Source organism: Juglans regia, chromosome 5 (genome assembly GCF_001411555.2).
Source record: "Juglans regia cultivar Chandler chromosome 5, Walnut 2.0, whole genome shotgun sequence".
NCBI lineage: Eukaryota > Viridiplantae > Streptophyta > Magnoliopsida > Fagales > Juglandaceae > Juglans > Juglans regia.
In genome coordinates, this window is record NC_049905.1 from 172,287 (window position 1) to 191,803 (window position 19,517).

A 19,517-nucleotide genomic window follows, 5' to 3' on the forward strand; every position below is an offset into this window, starting at 1 on the left:
ATGTTGGGCTGCCACCAAGGAGAGCCTTTGATCATCACATTCCATTGAAGGAAGGGATAACACCTATTTTAGTGAGGCTTTATAAGTTCCCACACTACCAAAAGTTAGAGATTGAGAAAATTGTCCAAGACTTATTGAAGTTTGAAGTTATGAGGCCTAGTTAGAACCCTTTCTCTTCACCAGTCCTATTGGTGAAGAAAATAGATGGAACTTGGAAAATGTGCATTGATTATCATGCACTTAAACAAGAAATCATCAAAGATAAGTTTCTCATACCTATCATTGATGAGTTACTTGATTAATTGTTTTAGGGCTAGAATTTTTTCCAAGTTGGATTTGAGATCTGGTTATCACCAAATTAGGGTCAGTGATGGGGACATTAAGAAAACAGCTTTTAGAACTCATGAGGGCCACTATGAGTTTTTAGTAATGCATTTTGGGATTACTAATGCCCTTGCAACCTTTCAGGGCCTCATGAATTATATCTTTAAACCTTTTTTTAAAATATTTGTTTTAGTCTTCTCTGATGACATTTTGATTTACAGTTCAAGTTTAATAGAGCATGTTGAGCATCTTAGAACTGTATTGGGGGTATTGAAGCAACATAATTTGTATGCAAAGATGTCCAAGTGCAGATTTGGGTTGGAAGAAATCGACTATTTGGGCCATCTAATTTCTAGCAGCGGAGTTAAGTGTGATCCTTCAAAAATTTCTTATATGCTCGAGTGGCCAATTTCTAAATCTGTGAAGGCCTTGAGAGGATTTATTGGTTTTATAGGTTATTATAGAAAGTTTATCAGAAACTATGGCATGATTACAACCTCATTGACTGAGTTACAGAAGAAGAATTCATTTGCTTGGAATGAGCTAGCTACTCAAGCATTTATTAATTTGAAGATAGCTGTAACACAAGCTCCTGTGCTGAGGTCACTAGATTTTTCTCAAAGCTTCACAATTGAATGTGATGCTTCCGGTGGGGGTCTAGGAGTTGTACTCATGCAGGAGGGTCAGCCTATAGCCTTCTATAGCAAGGTTTTGAAAGAGAAGGCAGTATTATTGTCTACTTATGAGAGAGAATTGTTAGCATTAGTTTCTGTAGTCTCTAAATGGAGACCTTACTTGTTGGGTAGAGCTTTCAAGGTCAAGACTGATCAACAAGCCTTGAAGTATCTGCTTGAACAAAGGGTTGGCAATGAGGTCTAGTAAAAGTGGTTGATGCCCTTACAAGGAAGTCCGAGGAGGAGACAACTGCTCTTGCTTTAATCACATTGCCCACTCCTATTTGGACTGAAGAGTTGAAGTAAAGTTACCAATCTCATCCACGATCAGTGACATTTATGCCTAACTATAGAAAGGTCAAGAGGCACCTAAGCATTATACTATTCAACAAGGGCTACTGTTGAGGAAGAGTAAGTTGGTAATGGTGCAGAATTCTCCATTTAAGGTTAAAGTTTTGCAGCATATTCACCATAATCCACAGGCTAGTCATGTGAGGTATCACAAGACATTGCATAAAGCCAGGTAGGATTTTTTCTGGGAAGGTATGAGGAAGGATATTAGGAAAGTGGTTAAAGAATGTGATATATGCCAGAGAAACAAATATGAAATTGTTCATCCAGCTGGTCTCTTACAGCCACTTCCTATTCCTTCTTTCCCTTGGTTGGATATTTCTATGAATTTCATAAAAAGATTGCCTTCTTCTAAGGGATTTTCAGTGATCTTTGTGGTAGTGGGCAGACTTACAAAGTTTGCCCATTTCTTCCCTATGGCTCATCCTTACACAGCCACTAAGGTAGCTGAGGTGTTTTTTAATGGAGTTTTCAAGTTACATGGAATTCCCAAATCTATTGTTTCTAATCGAGATCCTATCTTCACAAGCAACTTTTGAAAGGAGCTATTCCAGCTACATGGTACTGCCTTGAATTTTAGTTTTACCTATCATCCCCAATCTAATGGGTAGACCGAGACTTTGAATAAGGTGTTGGAGGAGGACTTGAGATGTTATACTAGTGATAAGCTTAAGGAATGAACTTTGTGGCCTACTATCGCAGAAGGGTGTTATAACACCACTTGTCACTTTTCTACTGGTTTATGTCCTTTTGAGGCTCTCTATGGGTTTCCACCTTCAAGGCTGCTGAATTACATTTCTGGCACCACTGCTAATGCTGCAATGGATCAACAACTAAAATCGAGAGAATAGATTTTGGGTTTGTTGAAGGAGAACTTGCTTTAAGTCCTAGTAGAGGATGAAGTTGTTTGTTGATAAAAATAGAACAAAGAGATCCTTTAAGGTTGGTGATTGGGTCTTTTTGAGACTTCAGCCTTATAGGCAGGAGTTTGTGGCTATGAGGCATAATTTGAAATTGGCTCCAAGGGTTTTTGGACCTTTCCAAGTGTTGTAGAAAATTGGAACAGTGGCTTATAGGTTGGATTTGCCTCCTACTTCAAAGTTGCATCTGATATTTCATGTATCTTGCTTGAAGAAAAAGCTAGGCCAGAACATTTTCTCCTCTGCCTACACTGCCACCCTTAGATTCTCAAGGATAAGTACAACTTGAACCTAAGCAGATTTTGGAGAGTAGATTAAAGAATGTCGGCCATCATGCAACTACTGAAGTACCAGGGAAATGGCTAGGAGAACCTATAGAAGATAGCTCATGGGAACTACTGTGGAATTCCCGTAGCCTTTACTCATACCTTGTAGACAAGGTCCTTTAGTGGGCTTGAGGTCAAGGACCTTAAAGGGAGGAAGATTGTAAATGTTGTTTTGATATGGAGTGTGAAATGAAGAAAGGGAAGATGAGCCAACGACTTTACTTGTCTAAAGGTTTAAACGTTGCGTTTATGTTTTGTGATGCTATACGTTTTGCCTCTAAGTAGAACGGTGCATTTTGAGAGACATGGGAGTAGGATTGATAGTTTGTATTCATTCATTACGTCGTCGTTTACTCTTGTAATAGTTGTATAAATAGATAGAACTCAAATTACTTGTAACTGTTGAGAACTGTGGAGTTTAATAATTAAAGGAGGTTGGAAGTCCCTCAAAGTCTTCTTCCAAGAATCAAGAATTGGATTCTTGAGTTTTTCTCTCATTTTCTTACAAGTGTTTCTTAGAATCGTTTCGTTCTTGTTTATACTAAAAGTAGAATTGAAAGAGAAGGTACTTAACATCAAGTCACATATTATGCTTCCTACCCTTACCATTGAACCAAGAGTTCCACTTGTGCGCAATTATGGGCCTTCATCAATAAATGCTCTAAAATCTGATTATGGCTTAAGGACCCCAAGCATCCATTGGTGGAAGCACATGCTTGATAGTGAACTTAACACCCAATATTTTTTTTTTAGTTGGGAGATGTGGAATGTATGGTGTATTTGAGCAAATGGGGTAGATCTAACCTGTAGGCGATGGCGCCGTAAAATCTTGAAAGGGCTGGAATATTGTGAGACCAGCTTGAAGTTGTGTGAGTGAGTCAGTGAGACTTGTTGATATGGTTGAAGTCGAAGGTATGCCCAGAACAGAGGTCATGTTTACCTCAATTGCAAGGTTGTGTATTCTGCGAATAGCTGGATAAAACTTAAATAACTTGAGTACGCATAGGCTTCTACACCATACATTGCTTATATAATATAATTTTATTTGTAAGATAAATTTTAAAATTTAAATTGTATATTTTACTAATGGAATTGAGAATATAATAATTTAAATAACTTTTATCACCAAAGGATCTATGCTATTCACAAAAGCACATTCATTAAGGAGATGTTTGGATTCGAAGATGAGTTGAGATGACTTGAAATGAGCTGAGATGAGTTGAGATGGATTGTGAATAGTAGTGAGATTTGTGAGTTAAAGTTACTGAATAGTAATGAATAGTAGTGAGATGAGTTGAGATGAGTTGAGATGAGCTGAGATGACTTGCGAATCCAAACAAGCCCTAAGATCACGTTTGGATAGTGAGATGAGATGAAATCATTTTAGATGAAATTTAAAAATGAAATAAAATATTATTATTATTTTAGAATTTGAAAAAATTGAATTGTTTATTATATTTTGTGTATAAATTTAAAATAATTGTAATTATAAAATAAGATGTGATGAGATTAGGTTGCGTTTGGATATTGAAGTGAGTTGAGTTGAGATGATAAAATATTGTTAGAATATTATTTTTTAATATTATTATTATTTTAAGATTTGAAAAAGTTAAATTATTTATTATATTTTATATTGAAATTTGAAAAAATTATAATAATGAATTGAAACGAGTTGAGAGATGTTTGTAATAAAACGTTTCTGTATCCAGCCTAAACGCTACTTTGACACGGGGATATTCCAGTAATTGAACTTCAAAACCAATAGCATCTTACACCGCAACACCAACCGCCAAACACCCTGAAGCTGGCTCGCAGAAAGAATGTCGCATGGCGATGATTTCATTTGACTTGGTGGAACCCTAGATTTTGGCTTCGTCTTCTTCCTGCTCCTTTAAAGAGCCGATCTTCTGGTTTACGGTTTCGAGCCTCGCTCCTTATTAAACTTCTTGTTGTTTTCAGGATTTCTTTAGTCGCCATGTCTAAAAGGTCGTCCTCGATCCTATTATAATCTTTTGCTTTTATTCTTTTATTAGATTTAATCATCTATCATCCTGCGCTTAGTTTTCATTTCCTCAAAAGTTTGATTCGATTCTATGGCATTCATAGCGATTCGAGCATATGTGTTGACGTTCTTGTTCATTTTACTAATTTATTGTTCATGAATCTCGAATTGATTGTTTGCCAATGAATTTCCTGGTAGTATTACTGAGTCCTTTTTATTTTTTATTTAATGTTGAAGTGTTAACCTTTTGCAAAGAATTATTAATGAGTTTGAAGAGGCGGATTATGGGTGTACAAAATGCGACATATTGCTTGGTTGCAAAGCCCAAGAAGAAGAAGAAGAAAAAGGAGTCGAAAAGATTTTTCTTGATCACGAATCCCTATTTTTAGTAGGATCTGATGTTCTCTGTCATAAATTATTGATTAGAATGCCTAGCATTGACATTATATTCGTCGATGCAATTATACCTGCATAAAAAATCTGTCCTAGTGTAAAACTGAGGTCTTGAGATAACATGCTTATTGGAGACAGCTCGTGGCAGATGAGGTTGTGGAATTGGTTTTGCACTTCATTCTTAATATATGCAGTAGTCTAGTTGGTTACTCAGGATTGAATTCAAATCGAGTATCTTTTATGGGTTTTACCTGTCGAAAATTACTTTATCCGGTCATGGATTTTTTGAATCAGCTCCATGGATAAATGCTGGCACTTTGCTTAACAGCAACCATATTGCATAAGATTTCCTTTGTGTATGTGTGTGTGTTTGTTTTTTCCTCTGATTCTGGTTAAAGAAGATATAAATTTTTTAATAATATTGCTTTTCCTCTTTCCTCCAGGGTTCTTTGCAAGTTCTTTGCTCATGGGGCATGTCTCAAAGGGGAGCATTGTGAGTTTTCGCATGACTGGAAAGCTCCCCCAAATAATGTAAAGTTTTAAGCACAACGTGCTTCTATATCTGCCCATTAATTTTCAGCAATATATTTTTTTTCTTTCATCACCCTTGATTTTTTATGGCTTTTCACTGCAGATTTGCACCTATTATCAGAAAGGAGTTTGTGCATATGGTAGTCGTTGCAGATATGAACATGTTAAAGCTTCTAAAGGCAATTCTTCTGCTTCATCTTCATCAACAAATCCATACCAAGCTCTGGTCTCAGATCCTGTTTCTCCAGGTCATGATACTAGAACTGCATTGAGTGGAGCTAGTCCAATCCAAGGCACTCCATTGGAGCTATATGCTTCATGTAGACCTTTCATTCCTCCCACTAAACCTGCCTGGAATGAAGAATTTGTGCACCACGATCTTCTAGATGACAGGGATATTGGGGAGCCTAGCAGTATTCGGCCAGCTGACCGTTCTATCTGTTCATTTGCGGCTGCTGGTAATTGTCCCCGTGGAGAAAAATGTCCTCATATTCACGGTGACTTATGTCCCACCTGTGGAAAACATTGCTTGCATCCTTTCAGGCCTGAGGAAAGAGAGGAACATTTGAACACCTGTGAGAAAAAGCAAAAGCAACTGGATGCGCTAAAACATAGTCAAGAAATAGAATGCAGTGTATGCCTGGAACGTGTTCTTTCGAAGCCCACGGCAGCAGAACGGAAGTTTGGGCTGCTTTCGGAATGCGATCATCCATTCTGTATATCCTGCATCAGGAATTGGCGTGGTAGTTCTCCGACCTCAGGTCTTGATGTCAATAGTGCTTTGAGGGCCTGCCCAATTTGTCGCAAGTTATCATACTTTGTTGTTCCTAGTGTTATTTGGTATACTACAAAGGAAGAGAAGCAGGAAATTGTTGACAGCTACAAGGCCAAGCTCAAGTAATTTTTCAGCCATTCTATAGACCTCTTTGTTACTTGTAATCCAATTGTTTGTTACCATTTCCATTTTTAAAAAAAAAAAATAGTTCATGAGAAATAATTATATTATTTCTTGAATATTAAGTTGTGATTCAATAAAATGTATCAGGACAGTGCCATCTACTGCTACTGTTTTGTTTATCTAGGAAAAGTATATCAGAAAGTCTCTGAGATGACATCTTTCAGATATTGTTCAGTCAATTTCCTGAAAGGGGTGCTGATAATGAGTTCAAGAATTTGTTGAAAAATTTAGATAAACCAAGAAAATAGGTTCATGAATTTGCTTTTTTGTTGGGTTTGTCCTCAATTATTTTCTTCTTGCAGGTCCATTGATTGCAAGCACTTTGACTTTGGAAACGGAAACTGCCCATTTGGGACTAGTTGCTTTTACAAGGTAATATGAGTGTTAATAATAAATCAGTAAATTTTAGAAGAGTTCTTGTTTGCTTATTGCATTGCGTTATTTTAAGCTTCTTATTTTGTCCAAGTTACTTCTTTTCTTGTCCAAGTTTCCTGAATATGTGTTGTTAAAGATGATAGCTCATTGATCAGAGTATTGTGTTGCTGATCTTATGGAATATTGACATTGAAGATGTGGTGCTCTTTTGTCATTGATATGCTAGTTTTGTTGGTTGATGATTTGGGTTTTCTTTCTCTCCCCTTCCCTTTTTTCTTTTCGTCATCTTTTTGTGCCATTTTTGAGGATATTATTTTAGCCATCCATTTTAGTCTTGTAGAAAGCACGCTCAGTTGCTTTTTTGAATGTTTCGGTGGCCCTTTTTTTTTTGTTTCATGTCGTTTTTGTTTTTAATACAATAGAATGTGATATAAGTTAACAATTTGCACTTATAAAAAAATAAGTTACCACAGTTTGCTTTCTGAACAACAAAATTTTATTTTGCACTAGCTTTGGTGATCAAATTTATTTCCATTTCTTCCCTTCTCAATGTTCTCATCCCCATTTGGAAAAAACATTGTGACTAACATCAAAATTTTATTACTTTATAACTTAGAAAATGACCTATTTAAGAATATAAAAGCCTGCTCACATAATTTCACATTCCATGGTATGTGGCATATCATGATCCCCTTTTTGTTTCAGGTATTATTAGGACTGTCTTTTGGGTAACTTAGTATGTATCTTGGGAAATAGAACTATAGGATAAATCTTTAATGGTGCTTTAGGTTACTTTTCAACAACGCTTTAGACCCTGTAGTCCAATTAGTGATGCTAAGAGTTGAGGAGAGCTTGCTTAGTATTAACTGAAGAATTTCGGATCATTTATTAATTTTTTTGCCAACTGATAGAAGAAACCAGACTCAACAAAACCATGCCTTGGATGGCCCATTGGAGATCCAATTGCATTTTATATATAAATTTGCATAGTTTGCTATGTAGGTTTGTTGGTTTCGTTCAAACCTATTTCAACATGCATGCAACACAGGAGCAGGATAGAATAGCACTTATAATTAAATGCTGGGCATAAATACACTTGTGAGATTATATGCTTTTGTCAGATATGTATAATTAACGTCCCTATCCATGCATCATAGTCATTGTTAGTTTTTCAAGGTGACTTGGGGGACTTTTGGACATAGAGATGAGACACAGAATTCTCTTAATTCTCATAATTTCATTTTGAAACATCACTTAAACACGACACTTTTCGATTTCAAATATTCAACTTTTTCATCTGATAATTTTCTAATCACTATCCAAACACAAAAACCAATACAACTTTTACAAACTTCAAAACAAAAATAATATTAAAAAATAGTATTCAAACAATTTTTAACTTTATAATATTTTTATTCAACTTTTTCTCTCTCATTTCCCAAAATCCAATAGAACATCTTAATTCAAACCGTTTCACTATTATTCACAAAATTCCGATATACTCCAAGTGTCCAAACGAGGCCTTAGTAACATGTAAAACTAAAAGATGGGGGGGCTTGGGCTTGGAGCGATAGGTTAATGGGCTCAATGTCCATGATTTTCTTATTTTGATTGTAAACCCTTGTTATGTATTACTTGTGTATATGTCATGTATACTTGGCTATGCCTATGGGGTCTTCAAACCCCACTAAATTCCCCCCCCCCCAAAAAAAAAAAAAAAAAAGAAACTACGAAGGAACCAGTACCTGCTATTGGCACCATCTCATGGGTCATTTTGGTCTTTTATTTGCATTCTTTATTCCACCTCATGGGTCATTTCGGTGCCCTTACTCCCCTAGTCCACTAGATGTTTTAATGGTGGTACTAACCCTTTGTGATCACCAATGGCTCCATGTTGGTTTATTGAACATGCTCCTTTTCTGCTTTGTGCTGACATCAAAGAAAACTGAGTAATTCTCTCACCTCCCATATCCATTATCTTCCCAAAATGCCTGAATGTCTCTTACAATACTTGGTACCATCAAGTTTCTCTTATCAGTGGAAAGAACTGAAATTAAAAGCTGTGAATTGCTCCCCTTGCCTCTAGCATATCAAATTAGCAAGTTTATTGAAACAATTTGCCTTTTATTATATGCTTATGCTTCATGCTTTCTCTCTCTTCTTGTTTCTCTCTTTGTTTGGTTCTTCAAAGTCTCCGAGGTTTTTTTTCCTTTTCTTCATTTTTTTCTTTTTTTTTTTTGCGCTCTAAGTATAGGTAGTGCACAACGTTTCTGTTCCTTTTCTTATCAGGCACTTGTATTTGGTGATGTCGGTAGAGTGTCTGTTAGAACGGCTTCATGTGAATACTATTATCGGAGTTATAAACCTTTTATTTGTCATTTACTTTCATCTAGGAAAGGGTTAGCTTTATGACTCCTTTAATGGATAGAATTTTGTTGTGTTCCAGCACACAGTCAAGCCAGGCTCGTACACATGGAGACATCACAGACCACCTCCACGAAGGCCACCTCCACACAGAACCAATTTTGTGGCTATGGATGACTTGTTTGATGTGTTTGATCCCTTAGAAGGATTGCAGGATTTTAGTGCTGAAGATTTATTTGATGAAGAACTAACATCCTTTGAGATGGCTCTTTTATTAATGGATATGGGTTCTGATACGTGTGACTCATTAAGTGACGAGGAAGATTTTTATAGCCCATGAGCTACTAGATTTAGCGAGTTGTAATCATGTTCATCTCCTGTGGGTTTTCTATTTTGTAATCATTGCGGCGTTTGTATTTTGTTAGCATTCTACTTTTGCATTGGCAAAAAGATGATCAAGCTTATAACTTTTGAACTATTTGGCTTTAGATTGTGTAATATCAAGATACTGTTATTTATAATTGATTTGTAGGTTTCCATGTCACTATTAGATTGTTCCACTTTGATGGTTATTGGCATGATCCAAAACTGTTATGAATAAGCCTCAAAAGTATAGGTTCTTTGGTAGATGTTCTATTGCAGAGAGAGCTAAAAAATTCATGTGTGTGGCTAATAGTTTATAGTTTCCTTGATACTGATAAAAAGAAAGTTTATAGTTTGCTTGCATAAGTTGTAAGCAAAGAACTTTCTTTTAGTTTGACATGTACACTTTGTTTTCCTGTTTGAAGGTTTTGTTCTCTATCCCCTGTTCTCTGTTTGGTGATTTTGTGCTCGTAAAAGCTGGAGTCTCCCCATGGCATATGATAGATTCTATGTATTTCTTATATTTCTTTTCCATTGGTGCAAGAGGATTTACAAGGCTTGTTTAACTTCTTTGGAACTTGGACAACTTTCAGCAAATGTTCTGTGGACAAGGCTTTCTGAAGTTTATCTTTTTTTTTTTTTTTTTTTTTTTTTTTTTTTTTTTTTTTTTTTTTTTTTTTGCTTTATTTAGTTTAGTTTAATCTTTGTTTTCTGTTTTTTGCGGGTAAGGGCTGTTATAATGGTCTCATCTTTGCCATGATTGTTCTAGCATCTTATGTTGCATCTGTGCTCATTTTCTGTGTTGCATCTTTTTTTTTTTTTTTTCTCTCTTTACTGATTTATGTGCCTTTTCATCTTGAAAATAATGATTTGCAGCTACTTTGTATTTCCTTTTTGTCATATATGTTGCTGCACTGTAAGGAGATCAGATCCTCATTAGGTTTTTCTACATGGATGTGTTCTCAATGCAGCATGCATACCATGATGGTCGTCTAGAGGAGGTAGTTCTACGTCATCTTGGGGCTGAGGATGGACACACTGTGATAGCTAAAAATATTAGGTTCTCTCTTTTCCTCTTCTTTTGTTTCCAGTTGTCAATTTCTCTTCTTGTTTATTTTTTCCCAATAGGTTCGTTCACTCACTGAGTTTTGGGTATTGTCAGGCTGTCGGATTTCCTTGCTAACTTGCATATAAGGTGAAGGGGTGCTGTTAGATATTGTAGAGTAAGTAACAAGTCATGACTCAGCTTCTGCATTACATATATGTAACTGTACATCAGAGCTTTTCTTTACCACTAGAAAATTATCTGTCTAACCACAGCTCAAATTAAAAAATAAAAGAAGTGTTATGTAAATTATACTGCTTACCTCTCTTGCGCTAAGATTGGCATTACTTGTATGTACTAGGGTTGTGTCTCTTTGTGCTTTTTAATGAGATTATATTACTTAAGAAAAATTGCTTGGACCCATATCCATATTGCAGGATATTGAGTCATATGAAGAACTCACGTGCCGCAAAGTTCTCTTCAATTGTCAGTGTGATGATACATAAGTTTTTTGTGAGGTATGATGATTTTATGTTATGGGGCCAGTTGTATGGTCTTTTTGTACAATGGGAATTATATTCTTTTCCACTTATAAAAAAAAAATTATATTCTTTTCCATGTTTTGTGTAGGTTTATGTGATGACGTCTGAAGCCTTTTGTTTTTAATATATTTTACTTATTGTCATCTTAGTAGGAACATGATAATTTTTTTTTTTTATAAGTAGGAACATGATATTGAGAGTGATTTGTCTGACATTGCTATACTCTCTTTCTCTTTCTCTCTCTCTCTCTCTCAGATTATGCTTTTGGCAAGTTCATTCTCCCCTGTTCCCCCAAAGTCATACTGCTTATCTGAACTTCTCAACGGTGTCAAATTCAGATTTGCGTGCTGGAGGGGGCGATATTGAGGAAATCGGGGCGTGCTGCGCTATTTATTAGACTGCATCATTTATGAGATCTATAAAATCATAACTTCAATGTTCATTTGATGCGTATGCTTGAGACTTGTCATCTGCTGTCCAATTTATGTTCTTAATGGACGCGCGTATATATAGCCTTTCTGTTTCCATGGTTCCCTTGTCACCACCGATGAGAAAACTGTTCAAGTAATGGGTTTTTTTTTTTCTTTGTTATCAATATCAAGCTATGATGGCATGCTCTTTCTGGGGGAAGGGGAATTGTGTACTTTCTATTTTCCGTTCAGGATTCTGCGAACGACATTTTTCTGCACATGTTTGATGTATATTCAGTTGGAAAATGCTACTTTAAAGACTTAAATTTGACAACTCAGTTTGACACTTTCTTTATTTTAATTTTTTACTTAATGATTAAGAAAGTAATTATTATTGTATTGATATATTTTTATATTTCTTAAATCTATTTTAAATTGATAAAAAAATATGAATAAAAATAAATAAATAAATAAAAAATTTGACCTAGCAATTACTTGGAGCGGTGCTATTCAGACGGTAGAGTAACACTCTATTCAGTTTGGTTTCTTTTTATTTTTTGGTTTTTTGTAATACGTAAATAGCCGGCAACTAGGAGCTCTTTGTATTTTTATTTGTTCTACAGAGACTGATTGCTTGCTGCACTCTTGTTGGAGTTATGTTCCCAAATGCTTGATTATGACTCACTGTGGATGACTATAGCTCTCTTATTTTATCCCCCTCCCTTCCTAAGTAATATTATTGCATTACGCTATTAGACTGTTGGGTCTTCTAAATTTTATATATTTTTCTTTCCTCTCAATTTTAATAATTAAATATGGAACAAATTTGACGTTACAATGCTCCTCGCCCTGTGACAAACAACAGCATAACATATGTTTAATAAATTTTTAGTTAATATATGCACTCCACAATCAAATATTCTATTTTATAGGGTCTCAATTTCAAAATCCACAATACTTTAAAAAATGTTAAAATATATTTGAAACAGCTCTCCAGTTGATTGGACGTGTAAAAATAACCATATCAATGCACAGGCCAACCGCGCACTCAAGTCATTCAAGCGCTTCCCTACCTCATTTGCTCCTCCAGTCCTGCGATTCCTGCCTTTAGTCTTCCATTGGCAATAATCTCTCCTTTCCTCTCTCGATCAGTATCACAGATTTTGGGCTCGTAAGGAAAGGAAAATGCTGGAGCTCCCGCTGGAGGCTTCTGCTGGACCTCTAGTATATTTTATATGTGTATTTTTTAATTTTTTTTATATAGATATTTTTAATAATTTTTAATATTTTTAAAAAATAAAAAAATTTATAATATTATTAAATAATACTTTCTTAATCACGAAGTGGGGGCTGTAGCACTATCCCGTAAGGAAATGACGTCGGCCCCTCGCATCTAATCGGGCCTTCCTCTTCTCTCCAAGCTTCTCCGTTCCGGTTCCCTTTCTTCCCAGAGATCGGATCTTTTCCTCTCAACCTCTGAGGTATGTCCAAAACCTACTAAATAAACCAGTGACTATAAAACCAAATTTTTACGTTGTTGTGAATGAACTAGATTTGATTTGACTTGGTCGTTGCATTATATGTTTTCGAGAAATTGTTGACAATTTGAGAAGTAAATTGAGAAACGGAAAGTTTTCTCTTTTCTTTTCTTTTTTCCCCCCTTTTTTGTTCGTTTCTTTTTTTATGAAAATTTGAGAATTTTGGAAGCGCTTAGTCTTGAGTGAAGCCTTAGCTGATTTTTTGTTTTGTGGATTATTTACTTTCGTTTTTTCTTTCGTTTTTGTTTGATGCGTTTGTTTCAGTTTTGTTATGGCTACATTACGACTATTATTTCCCGTATTCGCAATCCAGTTTCGGATTTCTGTCTGTGTCTGAAGGGAAAGATACCAGTGAAAGACCGTTGGATGTTTTTTTTTAATGTTTCTGGTTCCGAAATGTTTGAAGTCTCTTGCGAACGAAAGACTTGCATTAGAGGTTGGAGATAAGTGGGTTCCTTTTTTGAACAAAAAGAAATAATAATTCTCAGTTCCTGGGAAAAGATATATGTGACCGAAGAAGTTGAATTATTCTAATATCCGACTTCCAAGTTTTCCTTAGCAACATGTTTCGGTTATTTACTTGAGATATTTCCTTTACTATCAATCGAATGAAACAACTGTATGAGAATTGGGGAGATAATTGCCATTTTTAAAATTTTTCAGAATGGGAAGCTCATAAAACTATTTTCTTTCATTCATGCCGTTTCTACTTAGAGAATTTATATCGACTGTTATGTTCATTGATTGACGGTCCATTTCATGGACCCAAGGACATTACTATAGTAACCGAGTATCAAATTTAAATAATTTTTCATAGATTTAATACTAAATCAGTGCTCTGATCTGACATGTATGTGAATGTGACTTAACAAGTTCTGCTTAATCAGGTCTATATCTTTTTTTTCTTGATTGTTCATCCTCTTGTTTTGTGCTTTCTAACCTGTTTGGTTGTTAAACTCATCTGAGTTCAACTTAGTTCAGTCTAATTTTAAGCTAAGTCTAACATTCAAACACCCAACTCTCAAATTACTAAACTCATCTCAACTCAAAACCTATTTCACAATCTGTTTCAATTCAATATTGTTTTACACGTAAGACCCATAATCTTTTTCAACTTCTCATAAATACATCTAAACTCATCTTAACATCCAAACACATTTAGGCTGTGTTTGGATGTTGAGCTGAGATCAACCGAGCTCAGTTCTTTATGAATAGTAGTGAGTTGAGTAGTGGAGGGAGTTATGTGAGGCCCATCTAAATTGAGTTTAAAGTGTGTTAAAATGAGTTTAATACTTTTTATGAGAAGTTGAAAAATGTTATGGATCTCACGTATAAAGATGTGTTAAGTTGGAAAAGATTGTAGGTCTCACATGTAAGGAGGTTTTGAAATGAGATGAGTTTAGTAAGTTGAGTGTTTGGATGTTAGATTCAGTTTAAAATTAGACTGAACTCAGCTGAGTCTTGCAACTATACGCAGCTCATCTTAGGTGGACTCTACAAAACTCACTCTACCATCTCAACTCATTACTATTCATAGAGAATTCAATTTAGCTCAACATCCAAATGCAGCCTAAATATGCTGTTATTTTCTTGTAGTTCTCAAGGAATTATGCCATTGCCGCGGGGCAAAAGGAAGCTAAAGTTAAGGTAATTGAACTTGTTAGCCTTCATAGTATTCGGTTGTACTTTTTCAATATTCTAAGAAAATATCATCGTTTCATATTTATTAAGTGGTATTGTTCGTCAACAACATATGGTATTGTTAAAAGAACACGATTATTTTGGAGCTTTACGAATTGATGCGTTTTATATGTATCAGCCTTACGAATTGATCTGCATCAAACATTTAATTTAATTTGAAGGGAATACAGTTGTCACTTCACATCTCATCAATCTTGTTTTATATTGGTTTGTTGCTTTTCCATGAAATTACAGGTGCCGCTAGCTTTGTTTGGGGGATCCGGAAACTATGCATCTGCATTGTACCTTGCGGCAGTTAAACAAAATGCCTTGGACAAGGTTGAGGCTGAGCTTCGTGATCTTGTTGAGGCTTTAAAGAAAAGTCCTACCTTTTCTGAGTTCACAAAGGACCTCTCAGTCCCAGCAGATATCAGAGTAAAGGCCATCCAGGAAATTGCTAATCAAGCTAAATTTTCAGAGGTGACAAAGAGTTTCTTTGGTACGATGTGCATGAATTACTTGATGTATCTCTTCTCTGCATGAACAATATGTTATTTATATAGTTTTGTGAACCTGATTTATTTTCTGGTCATGCTACTTTAAATATGTGAGCTTATTCTTCCCTTCATGTCTCCTGGAGTATTTGGTGTGAGAGAAATAACATAAAGTGGAGGGTATGGAGATTTTTCTGCACAGATCAAACTTGTTCATCACTTGTTGTAATTGCTATGGTGTTTGGCTTCAATGTTTGCATCAATGACTTTAATGTGAAATTAATTTACCGTCTGGACTTCTGGGAGGTTTTTAATGTGCTGTAGTCATTGTGGTTATGGAGATTGGGATGAATGGGTAAAAGTTTTGGTCTTACCAAGATAGCAAGGGATTTTATGTCAAGAAAATTGTTTCAGATTGGAAAGCAATGTCTGTATATTGTTTCCAAGTTTATCTTTCAAGTTCATCTTATCAACTTAGACCATCCTTGTTTGTTTAGGGTTTATTTTTTGAGAATACTGTTTTTTGGCTCTTCTTGTGAGGATACGAATGCTGACCTGGGATGTGGAGTGTTTCATGGGTATGTTTAGTTTTGATCTGATAGATTATTTTTGTAAACGGTTTTCATTTGGTGGATACATTTTGCTTTCATATGGTTGCAGTGAGGAGAGTTGGGACTTGTCTTGTGTAATGATATTGGATAGTGTTGTTATTTAACTTGTGGTTATCTCACATTTTATCCTTTCCTTGGTTTGATGTCTAAATAAATCTTTGCGCATGCAGGCTACTAATTGGTTGTTGGATTAACCTGACCGTAGCAAAAGGGGATTTCAGCCAGGTGTTGGAGGTGATGGTGATTCAGTTGATTTATGTTGGCATAAACCAGTGCATCAACTTGTACAAAAAAATTTCATTGATATGATTTTTTCCCCTTTTCCCATTTCTTTCTGGGCTGAAGGGGCCTTAGTGGCAAAACAGATTTGGTTTTGGACATACATCCTAGGTTATTCGAGGTAATCTGTTTTTGGACATACGTCCTAGGTTATTTGAGGTTGCCTTGGGACATCACCTTATCTTGTCATTGTTCGGTTTTTTTTCTTTTTGCATAAAGAAAGGGCCATGTAGTTGATACCTCAAGTGAATGACTCTTTCACAATTTCTTTTGCATATCCATTATGCTATGATAATTTGGATTTTCTGCTGCTTCATGAATATCATATCCAATATTAGTGGTAACAATTGTTGTTGTTACCATGGGGAAAGGGTAGTGTTGGTGTTCTCATTGTGTGGTTGAGCTTAACAATTATACTGATGATTCTGTACATTATTCCGTGTCTCTCACCATCGAAGGGTTTTGGTATATTCAAATTTGTATTCATTTGATCTATTTTCTTGATTAATTGATGCTCAGTTTTATTTTTTATTTTAGGTAATTTCTTTTGACTGTAGCTTCATTGCATTCTTTTCCAATAAAAGCTAAATGCCTGTAATTAGTGTAATCCTTTATAAATTATTGTAGTTTTGTTGGCTGACAATGGGAGGCTAAGATTTATATAGACAGCATCTCTAAGAGATTTGTGGAGTTGACCATGGCACATATGGGAGAAGTGAAAGCTGTAGTGACGACTGTTATTGTAAGTTCCTCAATCCCCTTGATTGTAAAATTGCTATTGCTAGGAGAATAACATACTATTTTATTACTTGCATAATTCTCGCACATCTGGTATACTAATCATAAGATTTATGTGGGTTGTACACAGCTTAAATGGGTCTGTGTGATAGTCCTATACAACCTTTCGTTATGAGAATTGGGAATTGATCTTGTGTTCTGATTGTTATTATTTTGCCCTACTAGCCCCTTCCACCAGAAGAGGAGAAAGAACTGAAGGAAACACTTACCTCGTTTGTTTTCACAACTCCTCTAAATTCATCTCATCTCATCTTATCTAATCATTACAATTTTTCTAAATTTTCACTCAAAATAAAATAAACAATTTAACTTTTTCAAATCTCAAAACAAAAATAGTATTAAAAAAATATATTCTAATAATATTTTATTCAACTTTTAACGTTAATTTCAATTCATCTCATCTGCGAAAACAAACGAGGTTAAAGATATCATTGGACGTGGGAAGAAGGTTAATCTCGAGCAGAAGGTATGCGTCCAATCAATGATATCATCCACGACTCTTATTTTCTTGCACTAGTTCATTTACGTTGAACAAAAAGCATATCATTTTTTTTAACGTATGTCAGATTGATTCGAGTATTCTTGGTGGCCTGGTGGTTGAATTCGGACAAAAGGTCTTAGATATGTCCATCAAGACCAGGGTTCGGCAGATTGAGGGAGCCCGTAAACTTTGGTAGCCAGTGAAATGTGTTTTTTAGATTCCGTGGATGTCTGAATTAGGAGGAAAAGTTATTTTCCTGTTTGATTTTGGTTCTTGTAAACTCATTTATGCATGCATATATGGTGGAATGCCGATCCATTTGCAAATAAAAAGCTACCTTTTTCTTCACATTTGTAAGATCAATTGATGTGAGATCTGTTTATTCCATGGGTTTGTGAGTATTCTGTATTCATTTATAAGGTCGGACAAAGATGAAACTTACGGTCTAAGTACTACTGTTCAAACTTTGAATGACGGGCACATTCTAATTACAACATGCTACGGCCTATTAATTGGATAATAGTGTTTCCAAACATAAAATAAGGGCCTTAGTGCTGTTCTGCATGATAGCCTCGAAATCATGTACTTGTGGAATATATTGTTCGATCCGGCCTATATTAAGATCATGATGAGAGCAAACAGGCAACTCGGATGATCTTAAAATAGGAAATGATACCTATATATATATATAGCATCTATCCCAGAACTATTGTTTTAGCATATATGCAACCATGAAAGAAAGTTTTTTTTTTTTTTTTGTTTTCAAGTTTTTATATTTTCTTTGATAAAAATTACTTTTTATTGATGTTTGTCGAATACGGTTAATTGGAATTAATAGAAAATTAATTATTTTTGTTAAGAATTGTAAAAAATTGATTGTAGGGATGCCAAGTGAAGTCGCTGCTGCATGCTTTCTTAAGTTGATGATGATATTTCGGTCTTCAAAAGGAGGTAAGGTCAAAGCCCGTCGCAGCTTTTAATATTCATGTGGAAAACACTTATATATATACGTACGTACGCCAATTTCGACCATTATGCATGCCTGGCTCTAGCTAATTTATAAGCATGCAAGCGTCAACCAGCAACTTACTCACACGATCCATCGTTCACCATGATACATATACACACGTACATCATCGACCATGCATGCGGTACTGTGCAGCCTCTTGGACTTATACTGATCACCATACATATACATATATATATATATATATATATGGATCGCCATGCATGCAGCTTAATTATAATAAATTATTGTTGCTGTTTCTGGATGATCAATTAATTCCAGTACGTACCAGACATGTAGTAGAGTTAATATTTTGTTTTTAATGCATTCAGTTATTAATAATTATCTTTTGCTTGAATGGTCTTGGTTGCCCAATATTCCTTAATTTTCTTTTCATTCGACAACCGAAAAGCTCAAAAAGGTTGTACTCCATCATACGTTGCTTTTGTCTGCAAACCTATTAAGAAATCTTTAATAGTTCTTCGATGCACGATTCTTCTAATTAATTCTTTATTTAATTTTCTTTAATTAGCAGGTAAACCTCATATATAATTTGTTGAAGCACCGTTAAAATACTGCCGGGCTACCGGCCATGCATTTTGAGACAGATTCTCTACGAAACAATATTATTATATATTCTCATGGCCGGTACTGTAACATTAGTTGAATATTAATATTAATCTGGGTGAGTTGGTTTTTCTTGTCTTTGTAACCAAGTAGCTAGCTAGGTGTTGCTTGGAACAGCCCCCTTCAGCATGATGTTATATATATATATATATATATATATATAGATATTTCCAGGATGCAGTACAGCTAGCTGTAGATCATAGACGACAGAACGATGTCTTTGAAACGTAGCTTGAGAGTTTTCCACTACACTTTTTTCCTAGAAAACTGCGGTCATAGTAGCTAGACGTAGTACTGTTCATGCATAGAATTAATTAAACAAATTAAGATTTAATTTGAACAACTGATCATAATTTGCGCCCTTACAATTTACAAGAATATTTGACCAATTAGCTGACTGATCCCTTCAAAAATCTGCTTTAGAG

The 19,517-nt window shown here is 35.2% G+C and overlaps 1 protein-coding gene and 1 pseudogene across 3 annotated transcripts; both read left to right on the forward strand.

The window, feature by feature from the left end:
• The first annotated feature begins 4,333 nt into the window (after positions 1–4,333).
• On the forward strand, positions 4,334–11,904 carry LOC108988036 (putative RING-type E3 ubiquitin transferase C3H69). Of its 3 annotated transcripts, none has more exons than XM_018961141.2 (8): positions 4,336–4,581; positions 5,434–5,521; positions 5,625–6,418; positions 6,782–6,851; positions 10,553–10,641; positions 10,744–10,804; positions 11,064–11,144; positions 11,424–11,904. In XM_018961141.2, the coding sequence occupies exons 1-6, from the start codon at positions 4,571–4,573 to the stop codon at positions 10,778–10,780; spliced, it is 1,089 nt and encodes a 362-aa protein (XP_018816686.1). In that variant the 5' UTR covers positions 4,336–4,570; the 3' UTR covers positions 10,781–10,804; positions 11,064–11,144; positions 11,424–11,904. The 3 variants fall into 3 exon arrangements, with proteins under 3 accessions (XP_018816679.1, XP_018816686.1, XP_018816694.1); XM_018961149.2 differs by having other exon boundaries at positions 11,507–11,904; XM_018961134.2 differs by lacking the exons at positions 10,553–10,641; positions 10,744–10,804; positions 11,064–11,144; positions 11,424–11,904 and adding an exon at positions 9,301–9,765 and having other exon boundaries at positions 4,334–4,581.
• Positions 11,905–12,951: 1,047 nt separating this feature from the next.
• LOC108988057 lies at positions 12,952–17,808 on the forward strand (annotated as a pseudogene).
• Positions 17,809–19,517: the final 1,709 nt, after the last annotated feature.